Here is a 12,090-nt window from a genome sequence, read left to right as displayed (position 1 = left end):
TTTCAATATCATGTACGTTACAAATGTCAGTTTGATACAACCTAAATTTAGAGTGCACAATTAAAGTTTTTATTTCTGCATTATTTGACTAGCTAAGGTCATCAGTGAAAATGACACTTAATCTTTTAACATGAATTACAGTTGTAATTCATTATTTGACTAGCTAAGGTCATCAGTGAAAATGACATTTAATCTTTTAACATGAAATTACAGTTGTAATTCATTATTTGACTAACTACGGTCATCAGTGAAAATGACACTTTCTCTTTTAACATGAAATTACAGTTGTAATTTCAGCATTGTAGTTTTTAAACTCTTAATGTATGCTACTTCTATTTTATCTATAGGCTACTACAAGCTGTGTTACAGAAGAAAAAAAAAAACATCTCCAGAGAAAGTAAATCAATATCTAGCTAGGTTGGGGTTTTAGTGAAGAAACAGGTAATATAAACAAAGCTATTCTATCTCTAGTAGTATCACTTATTGAATAAAATATTAATATTACTAAATGTAAGCTTGTAAATTTACTCATAATGGAATTATGCAATCCAAGAACATGTTATAAAGTACAATTTAGCAAATTACTAGTATTGATTTGTACACAGGTTATCACAAGAAAGAGAAAATAGTTGGCCAATCAAGTATGACATTGCTAATTAGAAACAACACATCCTTAGTAGTTAGGTGGAAACAACAGATTTGAAGATGACATTTGGTACCAGCAGAAATAAAGAGGCCAGCTGGAACCAGTAGGAATGGCATGACCAGCTGGAACCAGCAGAAATTTGGTGATTACCAGCACAAGCAGCAGCTTCTGGAATTTCCAGTAGGGTAAGTAATGAACTGTTTAGCAGCAATTTTTATAAAATATTTTCTTCTTCTGTATAAGGTCCTATGTCTTAATATAAACATATAATGTACATTCATAGTGTAATCTTTAATCATAATATCTCTCAAGCAAAGCCATTTTATGTGAAATTCTCACTTTCTGTTTAGTTCAACTGATAAAATACCTACCTCCATTTTCATTGTAATGCTCAAACAAAGTTTCATCAACTTCTTCAGTTTCAATCACATCTTCTAAATCCTGTGTAAATATTACAAGTACATATGAATTTAAGAAATTCTTACTAGTAAAAATCAACATTTGTCATTAAATGTTCTCTTAAAATTCCCAATTGAAGGAAAATTTGCTACTTTATTCTTACTTTAACATTCATTTTTACTCAATTACTCAACACATAATAAGTTCTCAAATATAATATAAAACTGAGAGGATAAGTCGTGCTTTGCATATGAAACATTTTTGATTGTGGTATTACATATTTGAAGGAACAAAGTATATAAAATGTACAGGCAGTGCTGTGTATTTAAAGTAATCAAAACAGTTAAGTGTCTTGCCTGGACCACTCAAGTATGATTTTATGTGTAGAGTCCCGAACAAATTTGATGGCCATGTAGGGTAATGACTGCAAAGTGATACTCACCAAATACCTCTAGTACAAAAGACACTTTGAGACAAATGGTCTGATCAAAAACAAAGAGCTGATCGACTTATCCAGCAAGAGACACCAGATCTAGCAATACTTTCAAAACCTGAGTATCAGGGTCAAGTATTATGATTCAACAAGGTGATGGTGCTGGTATGCTAGGTGTCTATCAACAAATGAAGAAATTTACACACAAAACGTTAACACATAAAAACTACTGTCTGAAATGGGGCTCTGGGGGATAACTGATCCATTCTCCAAATACCTTTCCTTTGAAATACGCAGTACTATTTATACCCACCCCCTCTCTTATGCATACAGTGACATCATCCATACTTTCCATAGTTCAGTGAAGTTTAAAATGCTTCCCACATACATGTGGTGGCATTGTTTGTACTTCCCTAGATTAATTGTTTCATAGTTTAATGAAGTTTAAAAAGCTTCCCATGCATGCATACACATTACTCTTTTGATTATATGGATTTTCTATCTGCTTAAACTACACCTTTTCTTTTTTTTTTTCATTTTGCAGCTTGCAGGACAAACAATAAAAAACAAGTAAAATCTTAGCCAAAACATGTATAATTCTACTGCAACTATTACTATCACCAAATGATTTTTCTTAGAAGGTTAGGAAACTTAAAAATTAAATCACATTGCCTTATGTAATTATATAATTATGGTTTTCAAGATGAAGTAGGCTGACACTATTAATGCTATTACTTAATACATTAATTGTATTATTATTATTACCATTTTGTTTGTTTATTTGTTTGAAATTAAGCACAAAGCTACACAATGGGCTATCTGTGCTCTGCCCACCATGGGTATCGAAACCTGGTTTCTAGTGGTGTGAGTCTGCAGACACACTGCTGTGCCACTGGGGGGCATTACCATTTTGATTAGAAGTTAAATGATTCAAGGTCTTAAAGGGCTCATTTGTTACTTCTGTGTGCTGATTGGTTGTAACTGCATAAAATGCCAACAAAAGGTCCATGAAAGCATAATGTACATGAGGTCTGACAACTTCCATTCTTGTTAGAAAATGGTTAAACATGGCAAATTAACGTACCATAATTTTCCAAACATAATATGCATTTTTTTTTACTAAAAATTTATCAAAAAGTTAGGTTGCATATAATATGTAGTAACAAATCTAAATGTTTTGTTTTACAGCCAGTCCAGATCATATTTTCCAACACACATTGGGAACAATAATGCATACTTGCTAGAAATGTTGCATTTTGATGGTATGTCTTATTAATTCTCTCTGTTTCTGTTGCATATCTGAGAACCATCTCCCATTTTAATATATTTTCAGAATCTTTAAACATGATTTTTGAAATATAATGATCAAGAAGCTAAGTCTTGATTCTTAAGATTTACTTATGTCATGATATAAAAGACTGTTTAGTGTAGATATTATTGATTAATATATTTTGTGAGTGAATATTTTATGATTTTTTAGTTTTGTTCATAACAAGAGTTAAAAGCAACTATTTTAATGTAAATTTTATCACAAGTTTACTTACATAAATTGGTAATAGTCGTATGTTGTGTTTATAACTCATTGATGTCGGGATTATAGAATGTCACATGAAATCTACTTATGACAAGGATATAGTGAGCAGATGATTAAGCAATAAACATATAAATAGTGCGAGATGAGTGTGAAAAGTAGACAGAAAGACAATGACAGAGTAGATAAGAAGCAAGGTTAGGAGAAGGAATTCAGCCAAAGAAAAGTTAAATGCAAAGTTAATCATTGTAGGAGTGAAAGACCTAACATTTGATATATTAGAGTGAGACTAACGGTGTTGAAAGAGATAAGAAGAATAGTTTATTTCATCAAAGAGAGTTCTAAAGTAATAGAACTAGCCTCAGTGGACTTTGACAAATGGACAGACGATTCTCGGAAATACAAAGAGAGTAAAAGGAGCAGACAATTTTAGAAGTATAGAACAGAACCATGGCAACTCAACGACAAAGTAAGTGAACTATACTCAGATAATTTGGTGATAGTAATAGAAAAAAATAGTTCAGCTTGTAAACTGAAATTCTAAAGCAACTGAATAAGCCTAAGTGGACTTTTAACAAGAAGAAGAGAACTGTATAGTGTTTATGATATGCCTATGATCGCTATAGTGTGAGGCATTTGTTGTACATACGTTTAACTAGTTCCGAATATATGTATATATATATATTATTTTGAAAACAACTGGAGTGAGTGCTGTTCATTGACTTTTAAATTTATTGTCAACAAGCCACAAACACTACTGTAGAAGAATCCTTAGCCCAGCATCAATATTATTCAACCTACTTACTAAATACTACTACTATATATATATAATATTAAAAAGAATAAGCCCATTATTTTGACAACTTACATGCACACTTAGAAATGTTTGGAAATATAAAACTAGTAATTACATGTGATATTCAAGTCATTATCAATGAAACCTTCAAATTCTGAGCCTGAATCACTGTCCACAACTTCTCTAGTAATTCATTGTTGCTGTAAGTGACATCAATACCATATATTCAGAGACAAAATTGTAGTTAAAAGACTTAATCAAAAATTTTTGATTTTTTTTGTCTACAAAAGACTTGTTATGTTTACTAAAAGCTTGAAAAATTTCGTGAAGATACACAAAACATGTTAAAAGTTATAGTATCGAAACTCTGCTGATTACTTTGGGGTCACATGATTGGCTGAATCAACTGAGTCTGTAGCAAGAGAGTTAAGATAATTTCTGTCATGAGTTGTTTGGTGTATTTTGAAATCGACCTTACAAAATCAAAATGTCCCTGTCCTCTCTAAGTACTGAACTAAGTGCCAGTACTTGACCATAAAAAGCCACTGCAGCTTTGTTGAGTTAGATTTTGATTTCATGGTGTATATTTAAATCGGTCTTAGAAAATCCAAACTGCCATCTCTACGTATGCTCAGAAGGAAATGTTTCAGAACAAACTACACGTACCCCATTGTAGCAAAGCTGTTGCAGAGGACCATGACAAATGAACACCTGCTGTAAATGGGTTCTTGAAAATGCTTATACATTTATTTGCAAACTTAGCAAGCACTAAATCAAACTTACTTTTAGCAATTTTATAGATACTCTAACATTTTGACAATGTTTATTTACCAGCCACAATTGCCAGGATAGAAAGCACAATGACTAACACACAATTACTGATTATACAACATTTCTTTACAAAATAAATGAAAAAAAAAGCATTGAAATTGGTGGAATTAAAATTATTTTATTATGTTGCATCTGACAATTATGATCATAAGTTATTATAGGACCTTTTTTTTATTAACATGAAATGCCTGCTATAAGATGGTAGAAGAACTGAACAGTAACATATCCCCCAAATTCACATTAAGCTTTTTTTCAAGTTACATGAGAACAAACGTTTTTTTTTTACTGCTTAAGTAAAGTAAAAGTGTGGTTATATGCATGATGGGTACACAAACATGCATACACAATACCTGTACTAATTATTTATCAAAATAGAAATGATGAGGTTTAACATAATTACATAGAAAAACAGCTGATGAGTAGCCAGACAACTATGAGGAAAATAAAGATGAACTGAAAATACACATTAGTAGCTAAGAAGCTCGGTTAATAACCATTTATGCTATCAATAATAATTCAAATTTGCAAGTAATTAACCTGCAAACACAGCCGATAACTCAGCAACTTGCCAATGATTTGTGATGTCAGTATTTTCAAGAGGCATTGTTTTGAAGCCATTGATATCAGACTAAATCAAATGAAATTAAAGCTTATATGCTTAATAATAAAGTAAACCATACATTTCTTAAATTTAAAGCACAAGTGAAATTTGGATAAACATGCCTATAAACAAAGAGAACTACAAAGTGGACTAAAGAAAATGTTTTGAAGTAAAGTGAGACTGGTTTAAGGTTTGTTTGTTTGTTATGAATTTCACACAAAGCTAACAAGGACTATCTGTGCTAGCCATCCTTAATTTAGCAGTGAAAGACTAGAGGGAAGACAGCTAGTCATCTCCACCCACCACCAACTCTTGGGCTACTCTTTTACCAACAAATAGTGGGATTGACCATCACATTATAACACCCCTAAAGCTGAATGGGCAAGCGTGTTTGGTGGGACAGGGATTCGAACCCACAACCTGTAGATTGCAAGTTGAGTGCCCTAACCATCTGGCCATGCCCAGCCCTGGTTTAAGGACTTACAAGTCTAGTTGTAAGTCCTAAATTTGTAAGTCCTTAAACCAGTCTCACATTTACAGAGAGAATAATCCAAATACAGTCAGAATTAATCTTTGTGAACTATTAATGAAAAAAAAATGGAATTTTACCATTACTTGTAACATCCTTCCCTGCTGCTGTTTTAACCAATAGGGCCCTCCATGAAGATCAATCTCATCATGTAACCAAAGTAGACCGAAGAACACCAACAGAGCACACAAAACAATACACCAACCAAATAAGATGTCAGTCAAAAGGTTTTCTCTATGAAATAAATATAATTACTACTATAGATATACGTATTGTATATATACAACATATTCTTTTAATCAGACATTTTACAAAAAACTCAAAATATAAAAGCTTCTCTATCACTTTAAATCAAATAAAAACTGAACAGCTTGTTTGTCTGAAAGAAAAAAGTTACCTATATGCCTAATGTGTGTGTGTGTGTGTGTGTGTGTATATATATATGTATCATTATGCATGCGTATGTGTGTGTGCATACATATATAATATTAAACATTAACCTTCCTGATTTTCATGATATAAAATACAACAGAGAAAACATACAAATCTATTTCCAGAAATGAAAACATATGGACAGAGTTTGTAAGATACATTTATACAAAGTGTTTGAGCTTTCCTAGACATGATAAAATATCACATTTACAGGCTTGCACATTTAACTCAAATAATACCCTTTATAAGAAATGTTTACACTGACATCCATCAGCCTCAGTTTTCAAGAAATGATCATAGTGTACTACTCTATGCTCTCCCACTTGACCCCTCCAAAAGATGGTTGCTGAGATTTGTATCAAAATGATTAGAAAAAAAAATAAAATAATGGTGGAGAAAATCACTGGAAATCACTTTAATGAAATTACAAATACTATTTTCCTATCTTTATTCTCCTCCAGTAAGTTTCTTTGTTCATATTTATCTAATATCAAATATTGATATGTTTCTTTGGAGTCCTTGGGTAATTGCTTCTTCAACCTCCTTATCTTGGTTATGTTAGTGATATAATCAACGTTGTTCTCTGGTGGTTATTTGTTTTACACCTACCAAATATCATACTAAATAAAATGATAAAACAAAACATGAACTTAATAACAGGAATTATTTATTAGACGTTTCGGAAGCGTCATAATTCCATAATCATTAAGCTACGTTTTCCAGAAAAATTAGTTGATTACTAAATAAAATGAAATGTAACAAAGCTTGTGTGCTTAATAATAAATAAACCATACATTTCTTAAATTCAAAGCATGTGTGAAATTTGGATAAATATGTCTATTAACAAAGAGAACTACACAGTCCATGGACTAAAAGAATATTTTGAAGTAAAGTGAGGCTGGTGGACCCACAACTAAATTTACATTTTCAAAGAGAATAATCAAGGTACATTTAGAACTGGTCTCTAAGTTGTTAGATATGATGTATTTTTTAGATCAAAATTACTTAAAGCTAAAATATCAACATTACATCTACAGAAATAATCCTCAGTAATTACAGAGCATTATTTCATCTTTGAGTACTCATGGCATTTCCCTCTATGTATTCAGTGCCTTGTTCATCACACACACATAAAGATATGAAAGAAAGAAAACTCCAGTTTCTTTTTAAATATCACTTGTCATGTCACTGCATTTCAAACAAATTTAGGCAGTGACCTCATAACTTGAAATTACAGTTACGATATGTTAGAAGTGTTGGATATACAATGGACTGCTTTTGAATACTGTGGAGAAAATTTCTAAATAAGTAACCAAGTTTTCTCAAATGTAAGAGTATGTAAATGTTACTAATCTATCTGATCAATGGATAGAAGCAAATTAATTGTAAAGTTCTCAATAATATATTCAGTGTTTTAAGAAGCATTACCTATTGTTTGCAAGTTCATAAAAGAAAACAACTGATATGACATAATGAACTCACGTTTTGACCAAGAACAGTGGTAACTTTAACAGGGAGCCAAATGATCCACTAAATAAAAAGGTGAATATGCGAGCTGCAAAACAAAATGTTCTCCTATAAATATTTTGTTTCTATCATCTTCCTCTTCATTCAAAATTGATAAAAAATAAATACACTAGAGAAATATATAACATTAGTATATTGTTAAAATTCAGGTTTATGTATTTCTTAACCTTCTCACATCAAATAAAATCACACACACTACTCCTTTCAGTTATTTAACAAGAACACTATCTTGCTTACATTTTGAAAAATTAAATAATATGTGTATATGTTTGCAAACAGAAATTTTCATGCACAAAAAAAATATTTTCAACATGGATCATTCCATATTACTTTATATGGTTTGGAAGTGCACATCTTTGGAATAAAAAAATTACTTTTGTTGAACCTTTTAGAGTTGATGATATATCCACAACAAGAATTAAAACCAAGGTTCTTGTCTTTACCCCTCTGGTAACTTATTTTTTCTTCAGCTTCAATTCAAACCCAAAACTTTTTGTACACCAGGTGAGTGCTTTAGAAACTGAACTTAAAGTTCAATCCACTAATGCTTTCTAGTAAGGCACATAAGTCAAACTATCAAAGTTCTATAATTGTTAATGACCCTATATGTATACATCAAATAAAGGAGTATCTCAAGATGCTTCCCATCATGCCTCAAAATCATAGACATTCTGTAAGCCTTGCCTATATGTCTTAAAACATCACACAATCAAGTGAAAAAGTTTGAAAATAACATTATATCATTATCATAATTTGCAGTCCTTTCAGTGAAAGATCACTGTATCATTATGCAAGAGCAATTTTATCAATGTCAGAATTTCCTTCTCCCAAGATGACAAATATTTATCTCTACAAGAAGGTGAAAATACTTGGAAAGTATAAAGGTTTGTGGGGAAAAAAAAAAGTCCAGTCTGTGATGTCCAAGTTACAACACTGGGAATCTATATACAACATGAACAAACATAAACATAAGAGAACTAAGACAACATAAATAAGATTAAGAAAATTATGGGTTTTCATGGTAATAATTAGAGGTAGACATCAAAATGTGTTGACAGGTATGAAGTACAACAATATATATATATTTAAAATTCCACTAAATATTTTAACAATAACGTCTATTAATCATCTAACAAACACCTCACTGAAAATATCTTTTGAAATTTAATACATCTCCAAATCTGAAAGCAAATAAAATCCAAACACATATGAATTTTTACAGTTTTGTTTAGTGAATGAAAATGTTCCAGATTAAACCTCAGACTTATGTACAGTACTAATGATTTCAATGTTAGATTAATTTGTTTATGAAGCATTATCATATACACACATACATACATACATACTTATATGTACACATACATACATACATACATAAAGAGGGTGATTCAAAAAAATGTTTACTTGTATGGGATATCCGGGAAAGAATTACAGAAGTCATACAGTCAATACCACCTGGGATGTGCTCTACAGCTCTGGATTTAACGTTTGACTGCTTTCAGACATGCATAGATATTTATGGAGAGCAAGGTCAGACTAAATGAAACGTAGGAAATAAAAATATAAACCCATACAAGTGTTAAATTTTTTTTAATCACCCTGTATATATATATATATTTGACCATAGGCTAATTCTGTTTTTTTCTTAAGACAAAATAAATTAGAAAAGTTAACAGCACATACATTACTGAAAGAATAATATATATATGTATACCATGGGGTAATTTTCCATAAACTTATGTTATCTGAATAGATGAATTAATTCAAACATAATGTATATAATAACACTAGCAATTCAATTTTCTTTTATATATATATATATATATATATATTAAAGTTTTAAACCATAGTAAAAGAAATCATTCTTTATTTTGGAGAACGTGTTCACTTCTTAAACCTTATCAACAGTGAACAGTTTGGTAAATTTACCTGTAATAAGTGGTAAAACACCTAGCCACAAGCCCAGAATGAAGCCATACCAAACATATCGTTTCAGAATTTTAAATATGCCCCATGTGATTACAAGCAAAACATCTTTTAAGGAATTACTGCGAGACACATCAGTCGAATAAACTGAAAGAAAATAAAATCCATCAATAAAATATGTTACATACTTTATCACTAGTACCATAATCTTTAGAAGACATTAATTATCACAAGCTATATAGCTACAAACAGCACATTCTGATAAATAAACAAAACATATTATATCAGTGTATCAAACCAGAAAATGAAGTAATTACAATTAAAAGTATCAAATCAAATATGGCAAAAATTAGTATTTACACTAATGGGATTAATCCTTACCTCATTGAAATATATAGCCCGTAATGTTACAATGATTTGCTACAGTCTTTGCAAAAACAGGACCAAGTTTTTGAATTATGTATTCTAAATTATAACATTAGATTATATCTTTTAAAAAAAAACTTTCTGAAATGTAGTTTGAAAATTAGTATATCACACAGCATCCTAGATAATCATATTCTAATGATAAGACAGATTTCTGAAATATAGGTTCTAAACTGCATCGAAATGCATGTAAATAAACTACCACATTCTAGGTATAAAAAGTTAATTGATTGGGTAGCATTAACTAAGTGTCAGATCTTTACAGAATGACAAAACATATCTTTTTTTCTTGATGATCAAATGTTACTATGAAACAAATAAACAGTGTTTTAAATCAATATCAAATCTGAATTTTTCTGTTCTAATATAGTCTTTCTGTTTAGAACATAAACAGAAGGTCTCTTCTTCTTTCTATATGCACTTAAAGATACCTCTATACTGAAATCATAATAGAAAATAAAAGGACTTAAAAATCCATTAGCATTTGTAATGAACCATATAACAAATGTATTAAACCCAGAGACATAACTTAGATGTGAACACTAGGGTTTCAGTTCATTTTACCCAAGAAGTATGGTTTTTCTCACTTGTGTAGGTAGTGAGTTCTGTTTATGAAAATGTGAAATAGACAACTGACAAATCATCAGGTAGCAAAATGATGAGATTTTAAATAATTAACTTAAAGTTAGATTATCTCTTTATTCAGTCAGACAATGGATACCCGCCAAGTAAACAAGTCTACTCATTTTAAAGATACAGTATCTAATAACTTATGCAGATCACAAAAGTTGTCTGGTATAACTTGGCAAGTTGCCTTACAGGCAAGAAAAATTACATATTTCCTTGATGAAATAATTAAATTATTCACTTATTGATATCATTCACTTAGTAAAGTACCTGTCCATGTTACGAGTATAACAGTAAGTAAAAAAAATATAATACTAATTTAACATTGAATGTTTTTTAATTCTAAGTATAGTGTCGGGTATCTTGCATTAGTTGGACAAGTTGTCTATCAGACTGCTGTTCTTCCTAAGAAAAGTATTTCAAGTTTCCTAACATTGGGGTTGAGGTGATATAAACTCCTGATTGGGCCTGCCAGATAATTTATTTTTCTAAGTCCTAGTATCAACTGTAATTAGTTTAATAGCAAGTTCAGTAAACTCTGACAAGTGCAACTTAAGCCTGTGGTAATCTCAATTCTGAATTTCTGGTGAACAGGATGGAAACCAATACCTCTCAGATGACAGAAGAGTGCTATACCAACCAAACTAAAGGATAGTAATATGCTTTTTAAAACTTAAATAACCAAAATTCCACTAGCAAGTGCAATCAGTTTACTGAAAACAAAGGTAATAAATTGGATGACAAGTGTGACACACAGGTAAGCCCATGAGAAAATGTCATAAATTCACTGGTAAGAGCATTGTAAAACACACAACTCTGTAATAAGTGGACTCACCTCATAAATATAATAAAAGCCCAATAGTAAGTGTAACAGTTTTGGTTATATGTGTATTATAAACCCACTAGCAAATGTAAAAAGCTGGCTGATGAGAGTAATACAAACTAATTAGAACATGTATTATTCACATACAGAAAAGTCTAAATAAGTACTCTTGATTTGTACCTTTACAGATACTTTTAGTGCATATACAATGACATCGTTGTACAAGCAAGTAACCACCACAGAAAAAACACTAGTACTCCATGCAAACTAAGACAAATATAAAACTGCTATGTTTGGAGATTCCCAAGTAGAATCTTTACTGGCAAGTGTGACAAATTTGTTGATAAGCGAGATATAAGCCCATTGCTGATTGTAATATACAAAAGATCAAGGCACACATTTATTTTGGCTTTTAATTTAGAAGCAAAACAAAATTTAAACAAATATTTGTTTCACACTTTTGTGGACCAATTTTCATTGAATTTGTCAAAACATCTCCCATAATATTGTTACAACAGCGGTAGTCACGTGACTCTGGTAACACGTCATGATATTCTCGAAGG

General features: G+C 30.8%; 1 protein-coding gene across 1 annotated transcript in view; it reads right to left on the bottom strand.

Annotated features, from left to right (window-relative positions):
* Nucleotides 1-1,017: 1,017 nt before the first annotated feature.
* The window catches only part of LOC111088647 (E3 ubiquitin-protein ligase MARCH6-like), a gene marked incomplete at its 3' end in the record, with an annotated part of 22,641 nt that continues 11,568 nt past the window's right edge, over nucleotides 1,018-12,090 (bottom strand). The window contains exons 4-7 of the mRNA XM_022399355.1: nucleotides 9,655-9,798; nucleotides 7,681-7,753; nucleotides 5,847-6,000; nucleotides 1,018-1,087 (exon numbers count right to left, since the gene is read on the bottom strand). Of these exons, the coding sequence (XP_022255063.1) occupies nucleotides 1,018-1,087; nucleotides 5,847-6,000; nucleotides 7,681-7,753; nucleotides 9,655-9,798 (441 nt within the window). The remainder of the gene's footprint in view (nucleotides 1,088-5,846; nucleotides 6,001-7,680; nucleotides 7,754-9,654; nucleotides 9,799-12,090) is intronic.

This window comes from Limulus polyphemus, unplaced genomic scaffold (genome assembly GCF_000517525.1).
Source record: "Limulus polyphemus unplaced genomic scaffold, Limulus_polyphemus-2.1.2 Scaffold4181, whole genome shotgun sequence".
Lineage (NCBI taxonomy): Eukaryota > Metazoa > Arthropoda > Merostomata > Xiphosura > Limulidae > Limulus > Limulus polyphemus.
Note: the sequence above shows the minus strand (reverse complement) of the source record. Positions and strands in the feature narration are given on the sequence as shown.